The sequence below is a fragment of the Hippichthys cyanospilos genome, chromosome 5, assembly GCF_059441005.1.
Source record: "Hippichthys cyanospilos isolate Australia breed blue-spotted pipefish chromosome 5, RoL_Hcya_1.0, whole genome shotgun sequence".
NCBI lineage: Eukaryota > Metazoa > Chordata > Actinopteri > Syngnathiformes > Syngnathidae > Hippichthys > Hippichthys cyanospilos.
The window spans coordinates 26,625,712-26,645,713 of NC_142373.1; the positions used below are offsets into that span (position 1 = coordinate 26,625,712).

At 36.2% G+C, this 20,002-nt stretch overlaps 1 protein-coding gene across 1 annotated transcript in view; it reads left to right on the forward strand.

Moving 5' to 3' along the window:
• Positions 1 to 16,546, forward strand: part of LOC148424154 (inactive dipeptidyl peptidase 10-like) — a 69,047-nt gene extending 52,501 nt beyond the window's left edge. Inside the window, exons 21-26 of the mRNA XM_088414453.1 lie at positions 923 to 977; positions 1,215 to 1,314; positions 2,511 to 2,569; positions 4,828 to 4,900; positions 6,497 to 6,570; positions 13,944 to 16,546. Of these exons, the coding sequence (XP_088270579.1) occupies positions 923 to 977; positions 1,215 to 1,314; positions 2,511 to 2,569; positions 4,828 to 4,900; positions 6,497 to 6,570; positions 13,944 to 14,081 (499 nt within the window). The 3' untranslated portion in view covers positions 14,082 to 16,546. The remainder of the gene's footprint in view (positions 1 to 922; positions 978 to 1,214; positions 1,315 to 2,510; positions 2,570 to 4,827; positions 4,901 to 6,496; positions 6,571 to 13,943) is intronic.
• The last annotated feature ends 3,456 nt before the right edge of the window (positions 16,547 to 20,002 follow it).

Below are 20,002 nucleotides of genomic sequence, written 5' to 3' on the forward strand. Positions count from 1 at the left end.
ATTGTTTTCTTTTATAATTAATTAATTAGCTCCAGGTGCAAGTGGAGCTTGATTGCAACGTGATCCTTACTTTTCGGTGTTGGAATTCAATAAACAATCAATCAGATAATTAATTTATGAGAAATAGTAATTGTAATTGCTTGTCAGCTTGAACCAACAAGTGATTAAGTCACATAAATGCAGAAACACTCACTGCTTGTATTGCATTATGTATATTGTAATATTGAAGAAAAACATTGTCATTAAGTTGAGAAAACCTAGCTGTTTATTCTAAAGATAAATACTGTAGTTTCAAAAAGACACACCGAATTTACATAATCTATACTGAAGTATAAAAACATAAACAGTATAAATCTACAGTATACCCTATACAGCAAAAGCAAACAAGAATGTAACAGCTGTGTGGTCAAGACACTAAAAATGTGCCGTGAGAAATACATTTAAAATGGAACGGATTACATGTATAATTACTAGTATTTAAATACTGTTTGCCGATGCTGATTGCCAAACTGAATGACAAAAGGTTAACAAAACAAACAAATTCTGATAATTGCATTATTTTATTTCTTTTCATAACTTAAAGGGACACCGTGTAAGATTTGACAGTTACGGTTTGACAATTAGTTTGATTTCGGACAGCAGGAGGTGCTGCATTTACCATTATTTGTAGCTATAACGAACATGACAGTCTCCGGAGAAGTGCCACCCCCATGCAATATAATTAAATGATAACTAGACCTACGATTATATTTAAAACATACTGTTGGTCGTTAAGAACACATTTATTTGCACGTTTCTGAAATTTATAATCGTTTTACTTATTCCTGTTCAATGAAAAACAGTCTAAATCTTACAATGTCCCTTTAAAACAACTTTACTATATAGTAGGTTTGAAAAGCCAACTTTGCTGCTATTTCCTCAGACACCTTATCAAGCTCCCATATATTGATGGGACTAAAGTTGCTGTTTATGGAAAGGTAATCCACACGTTGGTGGACAGTGTACCCCCGCATATTTGCAGTTTGGCATTGACATTCTGTTTTTGGAACCTGTTGTCTAAATTCTCATAGAGTACACTCTGTGTTGTTATTCTTTTACCAAAATCCATTATTCATGTTAAAGCTGCAATTGGTGGTGGTTCACTGCAGTAGTTATTTAATTTATTTCTCCATATTATTGCTCCATATAAAATGTTTTTTTTTCCTCCCATATAGGCATATGGGGGCTTTCTTGCATCAATCCTATTACTTTCCTACAGTTCAATTTTCAGCTGTGGTATAGCAGTTGCTCCCATAACAAACTGGAAATTTTATGGTAAGTCCCACGGCACAGCTGCTAATTCATTTACCAAAAGAAGTTTAAAACCGCTTTTCTCATAGTTGAAGCAAATAAGCGTTAGATGTCCTTGTCATGGTAAAAACTCAGGAGAGCCAGAATGAGCACCAAAAGCCAGTTTCAGATCATAGCATTCACATACCAATTTTCTCTCCTTCTACTATTTAAAAAGATTCAATGGCCCCAGTAGTGAAAATAACAGCAAGACCCAAATATAGAAGCTAATCAGGTAGACCCTGGTGGACCGGTTTCAGACCGGGAAAGATACAGCTCTTCAGACCGAGAAGCCCAGTTCCTCGTAGCAGGGGTACGTGGTCGAAAAAGGCAAAATAGTAATTTCTTTAATTATATTCAGCTCTGTTAGCTTCATGCTAATAAACAGATAGAATAGATCAAAGCTGTCCAATCCATCAACATCAACATCAACAAAGTTCAACCAACTAATCACCAACCAACCAAATGGACACCCTCTGACTGCACATGCCAACCAATGACCCCATCATCATGGGGAGATCCTGCAATTTTACTGTATGAACGCACGTCGGTCATGCACAGATTAGCGAGTCAATTTCTACTCCCACAACATCAAACATCGTCACAACGCAACATTCTTATGTCCTTCACACACCCTGATTTGTAATACGAATGAGGGCCAATGCCAGCATTGCTTGTTCTATGCTGCCGTGGCTCACAACGGCACAAACACTCTTTTATAATGCAATACAACCTTTATTCATATAGGACTTACTATGACAATTACGGCCAATTATACCACACGCAAAGTCTAGGAAAATAGCAATAGCAAAAGAGAGAAAAATCAACCCATCAGTTAGACTGTGCTTTGTGTTAGACTTGAGCTCTGCATGATAAAAAGGGACACAAATGTTTAACTTAGATATAGAACGGGTTTATAGAGAATATGATATTTACCAATACTATTAGTTAATTGTATTAGACAATAGACATTGTAAAGTATATTACAATTTAACTGTCTTGAAAGTCACACCCAGCTGTGTAATTTAAACACATAGAAAAAGTTCTCATTAATCGATGCAAAATTGTTGCTTTAAGTGACGCTACGTCAAGAATTCTTGAAGGAACATAAGTTAAATAAACAATGACAATCCTGTTCACAGTACATTCCAAATATGTGTTCTCTTCTATCTCTTTTACAGGGTCTGCTCTCACTGAGAAATATTTTGGGTTTCCACCTAAAGAAGATCTCAAGTACAAGGTTGTACTTTGGAGTAGTTTTTCTTGGAAATGGACTGATGTTGGGCCATTCAGCAATGCTTGAAACACAAAAGCAAAACCCAAATTTATACAAAGCCTATCTAATTTTATCTGGTGTTTTTATTGCTCCCGTCCCTAACCCATATCTCAGAAACTACTTGATAGATCTTAATAAAACTAAATACACTTTATGTTGAAGGTCATATGTTTTATTGGTTAAATTTACAAAAAAAAGTACAAGTACAAATGTTACACGCAAAAACATGAAATGTTTCTACACATGCTGTGAAAATTTGAGGTCATTTCAATGAAAATTGTCAAAATTATTGGCCTATGAAATGGGGTCAAACATTTTGGAACTCCCTGCACACACACATATATATGTATATATATGTATATGTATATATATGTGTATATATATATATATATATATATATATATATATATATATATATATATATATATATATATATATATATATATATATATACCGTTTTTTTCTGACTATTTTTCCTCATGATTTGAGCCCTGAGGCTTATAGTCCAGTGCGGCTTTTATGCATTTTTTTTCCCCCACTGGTCAAGCAAATGTGTGTATCTGCTCAAGGAGTCAGTTTATGGAACAACTATTAAATAGAACTGCTAAGATGTGAATTAACGGCTGTGCTCAAAAAGAGTTTTGAAATTTATTATTAAAAATATTTTTTTAAAATGTCTACATTGAATTATTAAGATTATTCTGCCCTTCAGAAATGCAGTACCACCTTTTTTGTTTGAGATTTGTACATAGACTTAGAGCACCCTCTTCTGGTTACATTGAAATATTGTTTTTCTCAGTAGACGTGAGTTATCGAATGTGGAAGCACGCAAAGACGACAGGTTAATGTTCGAGGATTGCTGACCCTATTTTGTTTTGCCTTGGGCGAGAATTATCCGTAAGTTCACAAGTTGTCAAAATTGATGCTGTTCACCTGTTTTGTTACTGTCGTTAGAGGCATTGGAAATACGAGTATTTTTTCGTTGTGCAACTTGCTTGTTAGCTCGAGAGGTGCTATGTATCATTAGCTTATTAGCGGTTTTATTTTTTTAGTTTTTCTAGGATAAGACAGTCTGGTTATTTGAAACGTCGTTATCCAGACGTCTAGCTGCTAAAAAACCCGACGCGGAGTGAAGACGGCATAAAGATCTTGTATTAAAGTTTGTGTTTGATATACAGTATACAGTATATATGATTGTAATTATAATATTATGATTGTATATATTATTTAGGTGCAGTGTGTGCAATGTTAATTAAATTCATCTATCAATTAAACAATGGGAGACAGAATCCTGTTAAAGAGAGAATGTTGCAGTTGTAGATGATTTAAAAAAATATATATAAAATTAAAACTTTCATATACCATCTTTTTGCATAAATATCTGATGTTATGACCTGCGGCTTATAGTCCAGTGCGGCTTATCCGTAGCAAAAGATTTTTATTTATTTTATTTTATTTTTGGTCAATTTTAGCTGCTGCGGCTTATATACCGGTGCGGCTTATAGTTTGGAAAATACGGTATACACCGTATTTTCCGGACTATAACATCCTCTCTTTAATAGCATTCTGTCTCCCATTGTTTAATTGATAGATGAATTTAGTGAACATTGCACACAAATGCACATAAATAATATATACAATCATAATATTATAAATACAATCATATATACTGTATACTTTATATCAAATTTCTACGTCACCAACTTTTAACTTATTCAATTTAGGAATTTTTAAAAAATATTTTTAATAATATATTTTGAAACTCTTTTTGAGCACAGCCATTGATTCACATCTTCTCAGTTCTATTTCATAGTTATTGCATGAACTTATTCCTTGAGCAGATACACACATTTGCTTGACCGGTGGGAAAAAACAGCAGATAAGCCGCACTCGACTTTAAGGGTTCAAATCATGAGTTCCGGCTTATAGTCTGAAAAATACGGTGTATCTTTTATGTGTATATATATATATATATATATATATATATATATATATATATATATATATATATATATATATATATCTGCATGAAAGCTGCAATCTATGAAAAGTAAGAGGATTCATTTTTATGGAATGATTAATTTTTATAAAATTCACATACCTAATTTCTTTACTTCGTTTGTTCCTAGACTGTAAATCTCACTGTATATCATGAATGGAAATTGAAGTTTGTTTTTTGTTGTCATCTATCAGCAAGCTACACTATTCCTTTTCTCTTTCAGGTTTCAAATCTACTCAATAACATCAAAGGACAAGGTCCTTTGAAATTTCTTATAATCCATGGCACAGCAGATGGTGAGTAAGGCTGCAGGAGCAGCTGTGTCTCAGAAGGGATTGTCCATAAGTTACGTTACATATTGAGCTTCTGTACCCCAAACTGGGAGTTAAGCGGCTTCTTTATTTGTCTCATCAATGAAATATGAATACATTGGTTTACACGTCAAAAACGGAAGAAACTGATTGAGGTTTGTCATGGGTGCGGTTTAATATATCATTGAACCAAATAAATGTTAACACATATACATTGATGCAACATTATCTTAACTGAGTTTCCTCACAAGGGTGGTGGGCATGCTGGAGCCTATCCCAGCTGTCTTCAGGCAGTGGGCGGGGTACACACTGAACTGGTTGCCAGTCAATCGCGAGGCACACAAAGACAGATAACCATTCACACTTACAAACTCATCGAAGGACTAAGGAATTAGGAATTAATTAGGAATATCCAATGCATGTTTTGGGAATGTGAGAGGAAGCCGGAGCACCCAGGAAGACCATGCAAACTCCGCATTTCAAAGTCAGACCTTGAAGCAAACCAACGACCTCTTAACTGTGAGGCGGACGTTCCAGTATTCAATGTTAATACATTTTAAAAGTTGAAGGTGGGTGTATTATTGAGAATGAAAAATGGACTTTGTCATTATTTACATACAATACAGTAGAGCCTGTTTAACTTGTTCTATTGCCACACTCGTGACAAAAAAAAAAAACAACAACACCAGAAGCAGAAAGAAGGGACCCAGTCTTTTTATGAGGGGAAATAAATGGTTTAACGTTGCAATTTGCAGGCAAAATGTGAATTTTTCGCTTCATATAAAGAGTTGCTCTCTCATTGAAGAGCAACAATGCAAAAAGTATCTACCTACTGCATGGGTGCCTATTGTTTTGATCGCGGTCGAACGGTGACCCGCTTCGCTGTTGTTAGTCGCCCACATCACATTACATGAGAAAAAAAAAAAAAAACAACCAAAGAAAAGAACAACCTTGCTTCCGGGAGGACCTTCACAATGAAAGCGTTCATTGTGGCCATTTGTTTCATACATTACTTGATACTATACTACATTTTATTTTGAAGCATTGTCCGGCTTTCTCAAAGTTTTGTCTGCTTGATGAAAATACAGTGGCTTAGACAGGACGCATGGTATCTGGCAAGTAAGCACCATGTCAAATTATCAACACAGAACATTCCCCAAAACATTCATTTAGTTTGGTCTTAGGTGCTGCTTTTTAAATTTGGTACAAGTTAGCCCATTTATTTTTATTTTTATTATATGCTGAGATTTTGAGTAGTAGTTCATCATTTAAAGTGTGAATTTCAGATAATTTTCATTTCTTATTTCCTTAGCTGGGTATAGTCCTAAAAATACTTCTTGCTGGTTATTATTTCATAAATGAAATGTTTAAACATTTTCACTCATCAATCACTACTTAGCATAGTTTCAACCATTTTTCTACTCATATCTAAGTCATGTCAACCTCCATGTAATTATGTTAGTTATAAAATAACTTTTCCTTGTGGTGAGTTGAAAAAAAATCTAGTCACTGCAATACATAGTAAGTTCCATTGACCGAGAATTAGTTATAAATGGTAATTCTTTTGTTTTTGTTTTTCAGCTTCTGTTCATTTCCAACACTCTGCTGAATTGATCAAACTCTTGTCTGCATCTAATTTGAACTACACTCTCCAGGTAACTTGCTTCACTCATTTGACAATGAAAGACTGTTAATGATGTGTTTTTATTCATATTCAATTTGACACCTTATACCAGGGGTCGGCAACCCAAAATGTTGAAAGAGCCATATTGGACCAAAAAAAAACAAAAAACAAATAGCCTATGTCTGGAGCCGCAAAAAAATAAAAGCCTTGTAATGAAGGCTACACGTGCTGTATGTATCTATAATAGCTATATTTGCCTACTATCAAAATTATTAACGACCAATACATAATGAGGCTTCATGATTAAACGTTTATTTTTCCTGCAGTGCATCCTGACACACCACATGACTACTCTGTTGTGCGATATCGCCTCAAGTTTAACTAAATTACAATATTAATGAATTATGTTTCATTGCTTTGATTAAATTAAATAAAGCGGATTTTAGAAGATTTTATTCATGAGGATTCGAAAAAAACAAAATGGAACGTGCATAAGGTGGCCCTTATCTGGGCAATAGAGTGCAATAAAATGTAGCCTGCATCTATAAAAATAAAACATCAGCCACATACCTGCATAAACGCGCAGTCTGTTCAATATCGATCACATCACTGGCAATTGAGTATGCTGGCGCTGAATTAATGTCCTTGATTTGTTGATCGGTGTTGCCTGCCGTTTTAATCGTTCTTTCTTTCACTGTCTTGGCGGAGAGAGGCGTGTCTTTTTTTCTTTTTTTTGTATTATCCCGGTTTTGTTGATGAAGTCCTTAAATTGGTGTTCTGATATGTTGATGAATGACTCCATGTAGTCACCAACTGTAAACGGTTAGCCACGTTTTATTATCTCCCGGGTTGCAACGAAACTTGCAGCAGTCGTGGAGTTTGGAGATGCAATCCACTTCTTAAATATATTTTTGTGCTCCTCTAATTTCTGCAGAAGTAATGCAATCGCACTTTTTCTCTCATTGCCAACTGGGTACTCGGCTGTAAATGTAGAACGCCTTCCCTGAAAATGTCGTTCCACGTTGCTATTTTTGTTATTTGACAACTTCTCGCTACAGAGCAAACATTCAGGCAATCCTTCTGCATTGGCAACGAATGCAAATGATTCGGTCCAAGAAATGTTGAATCGTTTGTTCTCCTCAGTTATTTTTCTCTTTTCCCCTTTGGGATCCATGGCTCATGGCCGCCGGTTTGTTTACAATGGCCACTTGCCTAGCATCCCGCCCTGCTAACAGAAACGCGTGTCTCAGGCTATGACGTAATTCTTCGTTGACAGAAATGTTGAAATGTAATATTTATTTTACACATTTTTACAGGATTTGAAAATGTTAAGAATGTTTTTGTCATGTTTGTCCCCCTACAGAAACCACATTCAAACATTCATCTTTTTCCATTTTCAAACATTTTTGAAAAAGCTCCAGGGAGCCACTAGGACCTCGCTAAAGAGCCGCATGCGGCTCGAGAGCCGCGGGTTGCCGAACCCTGCCTTATACTAAATGCGAGAGATTTTGGTTGCCATGGCAAACATCTCAGAACGGCAAATGAAGTACACAGATGTTTAATATTGTGAAAACACCATTTTCATACCGTTGCTGAGTGTAAATGATGTCAAGTTCTGTTCATATCCACTGTTTCAGACCTAACGATATTTATGCATTTTACATTGTCGGTATCCATTGTATACCAAAAGTTTAGTTCATGGTAGTTTTTTATTATGTGTGTGCAATACTCACTTTTAAGAGCATGAGGTTGGAGTGGTTAGCCAATTGAAGAGAAAAAAAAATCGAGTTATGCGACATGACACATTCAGGGATGGAACTGTGTTGTGGCCAGTGGCCTTGTCACACTTTGGTCACCACCATACCCAAGGGAAATGTTTGATATCTGTGACTTTTCCTCACTTTTCACTTGGATGCAGTATTGTTAGCCAACTTGATACTTGGCCACAAGTTAGTTGCTGTATATTAAATGCATATTTTGATATTAAATATATTAAGGCTGGGGGGGGGTAGACCAAGTTTGAGAAGTCGACTTCAAAATCGGTCGACTAAAATTATTTGCCTTAAAGCGCCGCGTGAACCGCCTCCGTGGCAAAAAAAGCAATATTCAGTGGACCTGGTGTCACGTTCTGTTGGTTTTGTAAGGTTTTTTTGGTTAGGTGTTGACTTACCGGTTTCTATTCATTTCTGGTTTGGGTTCTCGTTCTATGTTCCTGTTTTGATTCCCTCATGTCTGTCTTTATTAGTGTGATAAGTTCCACCTGTCGTCTGTGCGTATCTGCTCCAATCAGCTTCCCCTGCCTTTTGTTCCTGTCCAGCTGTTTCGTGTATTTACTTCCCAGTTTCTTTGAGTCAGTTGTGGGGTCATTGTCTATTGCGTTTGTATATTTCTATCCATGAGTTCCTCTGCCTCCCTGTTGCTGTCTCCCTGTCTTTGTCCCGTGAGTTTGGTTTCACTATCGAGTTTTGTTTGATGCTTTGCACAGTTTTGTACAATGGGTCCTGCCTTGGTTCAGTATTAAATCTTCATTTTTGAAACACTCTACCTCCCAGCTCTCTGTATTTCGTGACAAAATGTTCTACTTCATTTTGTGTAATAGCAAAGTATTTGTGACTGTGTAGCATTCCTTGCATTCATTGGCTCATCAATGAGTCCTGGCAACAGTAACAAAGGTTGAACATATAGTATTTCAACTGCCTATTGGTCACAGACCTCCACGCTCACAAGTGCATAATTTCATATGCCCTGTATGAGGCGGTGTTCGCGATTTTTTTGCCTTGTCACCCTGCTTCCATAAGAATTGAATTAAGAGCGACTGATGTGGCCTCCCGTGGGTTGAGCCCATTGAGGGCAGTTCAAGCAGAAAATATGCCCAGTCTGCTTATCAAGGAGAAGAAGCAGCAGAAAAAGAAGACTAACAGGAAATTATTGACGTTGTTGTAGCTAAAAGGAAGCTCCATTCTTAAGTTTACTTGTGTAACATTAATGAAGCATTGTAAGCGACTTTAAAAACATAACTAAATCTGTAATGTACAAGTAACATTATAAAGGTTTCACAGGATATTTTCTGAAGCTTTTATAAGTCAATAAACCTGCATCAGCTATTTGAACTTGTGATGATGTCAAAGCTTTAAAAAATTAATGATAATTTAAAATAAATCTCCATGAAATTTTATGAAGTCAAAATTATAAATTGCAGTTTAATATAAGAAAAACATCGTCTTATTTCTTTACTCTTAATTGAGTATGAATGAAATAAAATAACACAAACATATTAGAAATGAAACAATTAATAAAGAAAAGGCTTGCACTCATCAAGACAAACGGTGGACACAATTGAGCATTCTTTTCAATACCCCACTATTTTTCTTGACCTCTTCATGCTCAGGCTTTCTCTTGGCGCAGAGATGTACAGTGTACCCACTTGGGTGTTTCCAAAAGTTTTACCAAAAGGGAATTTAAAATGATTTGTCCACAAAGTTTTATATAATTCACCAAGATTGTATGCTAAATTGTATGCTAAATTACAAATCGCAGTTTAAAATAAGAAAAGCATCATTAATTGAATATGAACAAAATAAAATTATAAAAACTCACTAAATATAAACAAAGTAATAAACTTGCACTCACCTAAACGGCTGTCTCCTAAAGCACTTAATTCACCACAAAATCCATTCTTCTTTCTTACCTCAAGAAAACTTCAATGACTTGCTTTTACAGTTTGTCTGTGCGTTTCAATTCTAACTATAAATCCTTTTCTATTGTATCTTTAAATTTGCTTTAAAAAAAGGTAGCGAATGACTACTCTACAGAAACACAGGACACAAGGATTGTCACAGCCAAATAGCCAAGCTTGGTTGACCTGCATAACGCTGCCTCCCATGCTGCGGATCCAATCACAGAACACATACATGTCACATTTAACATGAGGCTTTCTAGCTGGCCTTAGTTTCACCGCCTCGTGATAAGTTATTGCAACTATCTATTAACTCTATGCGCTAGTTCACTTATAGCGCACAAATGTCTCGCAGCTGTTGACTGTGAAGGCCTTGGGCAGATTTCATATAGCCTGGCGACACAAGTTAGCTGAACTCTGATTAGATAAATACTCTAAACTAAAACTAAAAGACTGGAATGAGCGTAACCAAATGGATATAAAATGACACAAACATAACAGAGTATGGAGAGTAATTATATACACAGTGGACCCCCGCTTTATGAAATTAATCCGGGGTTGGGATCATGAGGCAAAATCGTCATATGGTGGGCAAGATGAACCTATGGTAATTAGCTAATGCCTGTAAAACACCAAATAGATATAAAATTACACAAACATAACAGAGTATGGAGAGTAATTATATACACAGTGGACCCCCGCTTTATGAAATTAATCCGGGGTTGGAATCATGAGGCAAAATCGTCATATGGTGGACAAGATGAACCTACGGTACTTAGCTAATGCCTGTAAAACACCAGATAAAAACATCAAATTGTGTATACATATTAAAAATTGGTGACAAAATAGTGTAGTGCTACGTTTATATAATTTACATCTACAGTGTTCATTTTACCTCTGAAAACTGTCCCAGAGACTCGCAATACTAAAAAACTATGCGTCCTGACAGATAGCTAATGCGTTTAGAACTCCTGGTAAAAACATCAAAATTGTTTACACATACACGTTAAAAATTGGTACCAAAATAGTATATTAAGTGCTACGTATATATAATATTTCTGTATACAATCCGAAAACATCATAAATAAAAAATGTCAGAAGGGTTTATTTACCGTGGAGTGGCGCTTGTTATGCCCATATCCCCCAGCAAGGGTGACCTAGGCTTGGCTAGCTTCATATTTCTTGATCATCTCCAGCTTCGTTTCCAAATAATTCATCTTCTTACTTCTTTCTTTAACATCACTAGCAGTCTTGGGACCCATGGCTAACCCATTCAAGTTTGAATTAAGCAGTAAAATGCGCTATGAATACGGTTTTGTACCTACTCACGATAGAACAAAGCTTTACCACTCAGTGAGGCTGACCAGTAGCAGACCAACATCTCTGTGAGGAGACGCCGACCAATAGCAGACCAGCATTGGAGTGACGCATTGAATGGAGGCATTGACGGCAACAGAAAATAAGTGCAATTACCTAAAAACGTCTGCAGATGGAGACAAAACAACACAAATACAGTCAACCTCCTAGGGTCATGACAGTTGTTTTTTTTTGCAAAGCAGTCGCAAAGCAGGGAAAATACCTTAAAGATGGGATGAAAAAACTCAGGATTCCACATCGCAACATGTAACCCGGGGGTCCACTATATATATATATATATATATATATACACACACACATATATAACTAATATGCTGGCTTTGACGGGCCACCACTGGTTTATTCTGAGTGGCTGTAAGCAAGTGAATCAGTGCACTGAGATGGAAGTAGACTAGTAAAGCAAAGGCAGCAAAAATTTTCTGACAAGTCCTGTTGACACAGGGTGGATGCTACCTTCCAATCATGTCACTTCTCATTGAACTGATATTGTGACTGTCAAGATTTTGTACTCATTTGTGAGTTAATTGGAGACTGATAACATAATAAAACAAAACAAACATGTATCCAGGTAATTGAACTGTCAAGCTTGTAAGTTTAAGGAATGACTCAGTGTAGTTCTTATATTCTACTTAATTTTTTGCTTTTAAGTCAGTGTAAAAGCAAAAAATGCCTACGTGAACAACGTGTTATATATTAACTATGTATGTGGGAGCAATAGATGACATTTTTTTTTTGCCTTTGGCATACTGTATGACCTTGAAGCTTTTACTTGTGAACAATCCAATGACCCTACACACCAAACGAGTGTGTCTGTACTGATTCATGACTTTGATAGAGTGAAAAGCTAGTGATGCAGAAGAACAAATGACTCAGGCGCACAGGCCAGATTTTAAAAAAAAGAAATCAAAGATGAACAAGCATGATTGCACAAGTGTAGAATAGCTTCTTTTCATCCCTCATAATCACACTTGACTGCTTCTGATGACGCACTCAAACTACTTTACAGAGGTTAAAGAACAGGGTGGATAAAAAAAGGTTCTCTGCATAGTGAGTTCCCATAAGTTGCACACCTGCCAGACCTGAATTGATCAAGAAAAAACAAACTGATGTAGAAAACTAAGCCTTTACTATTTACGTTTTACTTACAAGGATAGTCCACTTATATTTTAAGAGTAGTGTAGTCATGAAGTGTTTGGGAAGATTGATAGTAAATCAACCTACATCAGAGGTCACTATCTATCTTGACCCTTTAAAATTTGCATTTACAATGTAGACCTGGGCGCAGTACAGAGGTTGCTGTTGTCAGCATCAGTCACCTTATAAGCAAACACTTACATATGCATATGTATGTGGGTACCAGCATTTTTTAAAAATGAAAAATATTTATACTTTACATAAGACAAATATTACTGTAGTACACATATTATTTGCCTAAATCTTAAATTATTAAACGTTATAGAGTAACTGCTCTGTTATCCCTTCCCATCCCTTTGGCTGTAGTTTCACAGAGAGATGTGGTTATATTAGCAGCGCCCGGAATTCTAATTAGAGTGAAGCCAGTAGCTTCCTGTAGGAGTTGGGGCAGAAGTTAATAACAACTGCTGCCCTCATTGGTCGATGGTCGTGCTGAGAGCTAATCACCTGTCTTGTAGGAGATATTTTCTTATTTATGATGTTTTCTGATTGTATACATATATATTATATATACATTATATTATAAATGATATATATGCAGCACTTACTATACTATTTTGGTCCCAATTTTTATTATGTATGTACAATTTTGATGTTTTTACCTGGGGTTCTAAACGCATTAGCTATCTACCCTAGCTATCTATCTAGGGTAGCCTAGGCTAGGCTAGCTTCGTATTTCTTGATTATCTCCAGCTTCGTTTTTATATAAATCATCTTCTTACTTCTCTCTTTAACATCACTAGCAATCTTGGGACCTATGGTTAACCCTTTCAACTTTGAATTAAGCAGTAAAATGCACTATAAATATGGTTTTGAAACCACTCGCGATAGAACAAAGCTTTACTATTCCAGCATTTTGGAAGGAGTGAGACCGACCAATAGCAGACCAGCATTGTAGTGACATGTTGCATGGATGCATTGACGGCAACACAACAGCAAATAAGTGCAATTACCTAAAAACACCAGCAAATCGAAACAAAACAACACAAATACAGCCAACTCCCTAGAGTCATGACAGATGTATTTCTTGCAAAGCTGAAAAAATACCGTTAAGAGGGGACGAAAAAACTCAACATGAAAAAAAAGAGAGAGCTGCTGGAGTTTGTTTATTTTGCAATGCGTAATGATGGAAATTTTCTCCAATTGTTTTTACCCAGATTTTTCCAGATGAAGGACACAATATTATGTCTGTCAAGAGCCAGCAGTACATGCTAAAGTCGGTGATCACCTTCATTAAAAACTGCTTTGAGGAGAAAAGGGTTGTCGACCAGCAGAAATCCAAAGATGATGAGTAAGATGGCAAACAACCTGCAGGCAAACTGTTCGTTGTACACAGGCAAAGATTGCAGCACCTGCCAGCAAGAGCCTGAACAATACCTTTTCACTCATGCTTGAAGGGCTGACATCTTCAAAAACATCCTCAAAATATTTGTGAAAATATACAGCCAAATAGAACACACCACTATTTTTGCTCATGTTTCTTATTGCTGTTTTTTTTCCGCTAACCTGCTTGTTTGTCAGCATGTTTTGTCTGCTCAAGTCTTTAACAAATGAAAGGAATATGCTTGAAATGAAACTACATAGTCAAGGGCAGTGCTTCTCAACTATATTTTGCAATCCCCCAAGGAAAAAGAAAACCTTTTGCACCCCCTCACACTCATCGCGCTGAATTTAAATACAATTATTACCTATAAAAATTGTATCACTTGCCTCAACCTTTATCATTTTTAACCTTAACCAAACAAAAAGCAATATGAATTAACTTTCAATTGTTAGCTACTTTTTACAGCATTTATATAAGTTAAAGGTTAGTCTAATACAGAAAATAAATACTGTATTTTCCGCACTATGTGGCGCACCTTCAAAGAATGGCCTTTTTATAAGGCACATGGAATCAAAGTTACATGGAGTAAAAGCTAGAGTAGTGGCTGGGGCTGCATTTGCATTCTGATATGTATCCACTAGATGGAAATGTGCTAAAGGGAATACTAACACAATGATCAGACGAGTCACCCAAACTTTATCAGTAGAATACCGTGGGCCCCCGTGTTACGAGATTAATCTGTTCTGCGGTTGGGTTTGTAAGGTGAATTCGCCACATGGCGGGCAATCCAAACCTATGTTAAACAGCTAATGCGTTTAGAACCACAAGTAAAAACATCACAATTGTATATACCTATTCAAAATTGGTCCCTAAATAGTATAGTAAGTGCTACGTATGTATAATACACATGTATACAATCAGAAATCGTCATAAATAAAAAAAAAATATAGAAAGAATTTATTTACCTTCTAGTGGCGCTTGTTATAGCCATATTCCCTAGTAAGGGTAGCCTAGGCTAGGCTAGTTCCGTATTTCTTGATTATCTCCAGCTTCGTTTCCAAATAAATCATCTTCTTAGCAATCTTGGGACTGGTGGCTAACCCATTCAAGTTTGAATTAAGCAGTAAAATGCACTATAAATACGGTTTGTACCCTTTCCCAATAGAACAAAGCTTTACCATTCCGCCATTTTGAAATGAGTGAGGCCGACCAATAGCAGACCAGCATCTTTGTGAGGAGAACAGCATTGTAGTGACACGTTGCATGGAAGCAGTTTGACGGGCAACAGAAAATAAGTGCAATTACCTAAAAACGCCTGCAGATGCAGACAAAACACAAATACAGCCAACCTCCTAAGGTCATGACAGTTGTATTTGTAGCAACGCCGGAAAAAATACCGTTAAGAGGGGATGAAAAAACTCAGTATTCCACATTGCAACATGAAAAAAACATAAGCCAGGGACGCTGTAACCCGGGGGTCCACTGTATAAGCATTCAGACATCTCTGTTCCCTTCAAAAATGAATAAACAACCTTTTTATTTTTTTCCCAGAAATAATGTCAGTGAGGTGGTGTTTTCATAACACAAATGTAAGGCTTTTAGGTGCGCATGGAATCAAAACTACATTCTGTTATGTGTCCACTAGATGCAGCTGCACTCAAGGAAATGTTGACTCAACAATCAGATAAGCCAGCAGTTTATGTAGTCAGCACATGATATGATCGATATATAAGGCGCGCTGGATTATAAAGCGCACCGTCAGTTTTTAAAAAACTTTAAGACTTTTAGGTGTTGAAAATACGGTAACTAAGTGCATAAAAATGCCTGGGGAAAAAAAAAGATGTCAATCCTCGTTTTATTGCAATTACACTTCACATGGCTAAACCAGATACTTTTTCCTGGGGTCACCCCTCCCTGGCATCGCCTTGCACCCCCTCAGAGGGGCCCGTCCCACTATTTGAGAAGGACTGGTCAAGGGGAAGTAAATAGTCAAGGGAACAATATTATGACAATACTTTTATAATACTACAACAATAAAGTATATTCCTAGAAAAATGAAATTTAGAGAGTAATGTTGGTGATGGTTGATTGGTTAATACCCCCCCCCAAAAAAAAACAAACAAACAAAAAAAACAAACAAAATACAGTTCCCCACTTGGGTAAACAGCCATACTTGGTGTATTAGTATAAAGATTACAAATTGTAACATTTACAGACTAAACATAGATTCCATCAAACATATATCAAGTGCAAGAAAAACAAAACAAAGCAAAAAATAATAAAGATTAGTAACTACTCTTTTATAATGATAAAAAATGAGGGGATAATTTTACTTGCAAAATGGTATACAGTAATATCTTGTTTTTTGCAGTTAACTACCCCACGATAAGTGAAAAACTACCCCATGATAAGTGAAAAACCGTAAAGTAGCTTTACCCCCCCCCCCCCCCCCTCACGGATTTCTCATGCACGTGTATGTGGGTACCTGAATTTTTTTAAATGTGAAAAGTACCTACAGTACACTTTACATTTTTAAGACACATATTACTGTACTTTTATCCCTTCCCATCCCATCCCTTTGGCTGTAGTCTCACGGAGAGCCGCAGTTATATCGGAAGTCTAATTAAAGTGTAGCCTGTAGCTGACCAAACATGATAACACTCAGAGTTTACACTTGAAATTCCAACTTATTATGAAAAGAATGCAATTGTACAATGCTACAATGCAGCACTGCTCTCTCCTCCTTTTCCTTCATGTCAACCTGAACCTGTGTGTGTGAGATGGTCAATCCTCCTTGACACCTGATTGCCTCCCGGCACGAGTTGTTTGGTCAGCTACAAGATTCACTTTAATTAGACTTCGGGGCGCTGCTAATATAACTGCGGGTCTTCGTTAGACTGTGATGGGAAGGGAAGATGTAACAGTACAGTTACTGTATAAGGTTTAGAAATTTCAGATTTAACTAAATGTGTGTACTGCAGTAGTTGAACACCCGAGGAGTGCCCTTGGCAAGTGCATTTATAGTCAACTCGTCTGTCTGGCATGCAAGAAACCTTCACGGTATGTCCCTCTGCAATATAGCCTGTTTTTTTTTTTTGTTTTGTTTTTTTTTAAATCTGTGATGCACTGAAGGCGCAATAGGGGAGGCGCGAAGTAGCAAGGGATCACTTTATTGGTGTTGATAACCTCCGGGTTCCCTAATAGTCATGTACAAAAGACCCGAGGAAGTTCCTGAAAATATGTTATTTTGTCAATCTAATATAAACTAATAAATGCGTTAAACCAATACGTCTCAAAATGTTTTTCCATTTTTATAACTTTCTTGCAACTTTTATTTTCTCCATACTAAGCTATACACGCAATACTGACAAAGGTTAGAGTATCAACCAAATTTCTGAATCATTTATCTTGTTTGATTAGTTAAAGTAAACACCACTGGTTAGGTGTGTATAATACTGATTCAATACACTTTAATATTTGTTCATTTTTTTATTATCTCTTTAAACCCATTTCTAGAGGACAATCACAACAACCCCAACATTACAACCCAATCCTCTCCCTTTTTTTTAAATGACAAGAAAAAAAGACCAAGCATTACAAAATTCATTGTAAGAAGTACGTTTTTGTCGAGATAAAACATAATAGCAACATAACCATACGATACATCCAAGTAAAATCAATTAATTCCGTTAGACTCATCTTTCTACGAGACATCTCAAAAATATATTTATGTACACACTTTGCTGTCTTGTACGGTACAAAATGTGGTCAAATCAGACACATTCTCTGTAGACATGCAAACACCTTAATGGTACTATTTTATAATCATACATTTTCAACAATTGAATTTTGGAGAATATTCAGAAAAAAATATGCACCACTTTTTAGATTTAATTGCCTGCATTGGTTGGCAATAACATATCATATTCTGGAATAAATACTGTATGATAGGGCTGCACAATTATGTCCAAAATAATAATCGTGATTATTTTGGTCAAAATTGAAATCGTGATTATTAATCACAAATATTCATCATGTTTGGTCAAACATCTCTAGTCATTGCCCTTTTTTAAAACAAGCAGTACACAACGCTTCAAGGCTTGATACTTATACATATAATTTATACAAATAATAATCATGAACTAAAATAAATAAGTAAATTACAACTAAAACAAATTCACCCAAGACATAGCAAAAACTTGACATACTGGGCAACGCAGCTAACTTCTTTGCTCAGTGCAAACCAATGAAAAAAATGAAGCCTACTTACAACCAAGCACATTATTTATTACAAATCTTAATCAATTAGAATTTCAAACCAAACGTATTCCAATTTTTCAATCGACAGCTTGCACTGTACAGTACATATTAGGAATCGGGTGAGAAACTCAACGCCATTTCACACTGGTAAATAATATAATAGGATGAGAAAAGCAGAGGCGTTGGGAAACGGCTTCTAATGGATATTAAGGTGAAATTTAAAGTTGAGATGTCGGTAGCGAGCCATGAAGCCAACGTCAGCGTTCTTATAGCATTCCACTCTTTCAGTTGAGGCTGTTACTAAACTTGATTTATGCTTGACACGTGAATGCGAATCTCGCTGGCACGCATTTTGCAGAACTTAATGCTCCATGCGGCTTTCCCTCCATAGTCGACCGCTGCAGGATTTGCTCGCTTGCTATTTTTTAAGCTTAATGAAGGCTTAACCTGGCCTTTGCCCTCTGGTGGTAAAATGACAAAGTGTTTGATTTGACATGTATGATAGCCGGCTTTTTAAATGTTAATATCACAGAGGATCAGCTTAGTTAATCGTTGCAGCCAATATGATTGTAATAGTGATTAAAATTCGATTAATTGTGCAGCCCTATCGTATGACCTATTGTGTAATTATTACCTTCATGGAGAAACTTAATTGAGACCATTTAGCATACTGAGAGTTTTATCTTTCAGATCCTAAATTTTGTGTATTTCTCAAACACCTGAGTTGACATCGGTTCACGTGACACTGCTAAACTACAACTCTCTACAATATATATTACAGTATGTTAAAGCGCATAAGGCATTGTACATGTCTACACAAAACCCCTGTTACGATAAACATGACATAGAGAAAATGTTTTTATGTAGGGGGGGGGGCAGTGGTGGAGGAATGCAGTAGGAATTGCACTTAATCAGGATCGGAGTGGTGAGGGAGCATTTCTTGTGCATGAATAAATAGCCTCTTCTCATGAGAAATCATTAAAATGTCTGACAAGAAGTTCTGTACACCATTCAGTGGTGAAGTATTCTGTGGCAGTTTTTTATTTTTCTTGTTTAACCCCTGGGTGGCTGAGGATTTTTCACTAACCTGGCCTTATTATTATCCAACTTGGGCTGACTTTGAAAGGGTCATAACATAGTCAAATATAAATATATTTTTTTACTTTCAACCCCTCAACTTGTTTAGTGGCATCAGTCCTAAATATGTGTATATATATATATATATATATATATATATATATATATATATATATATATATATATATATATATATATATATATATATATATATATATATATATATATATATATACACAGTGGGCCCCCGTGTTACAAACTTAATCCGTTCAGCGGCTACGCTCGTAACTCCAATAGCTCGTATGACGGGCAATCCAAACCTATGTTAATTAGTGAATGGGTGCAACACGTGCAAAAACCTTAGGTAAAAACAGAACGACTCTATACACATATTAAAAATTAGTTACATAATCTACTGTACAGTTTAGATTAGTTACAAATTAAATGACATAAATATACAAAGGAAATATGACATTTACCTTTGGGGCGATGTGACTTGAGCTGGGTGGAGGCGGAGGGGAGCAGAGAACAACGCAGAATTTATTGATTTATTTT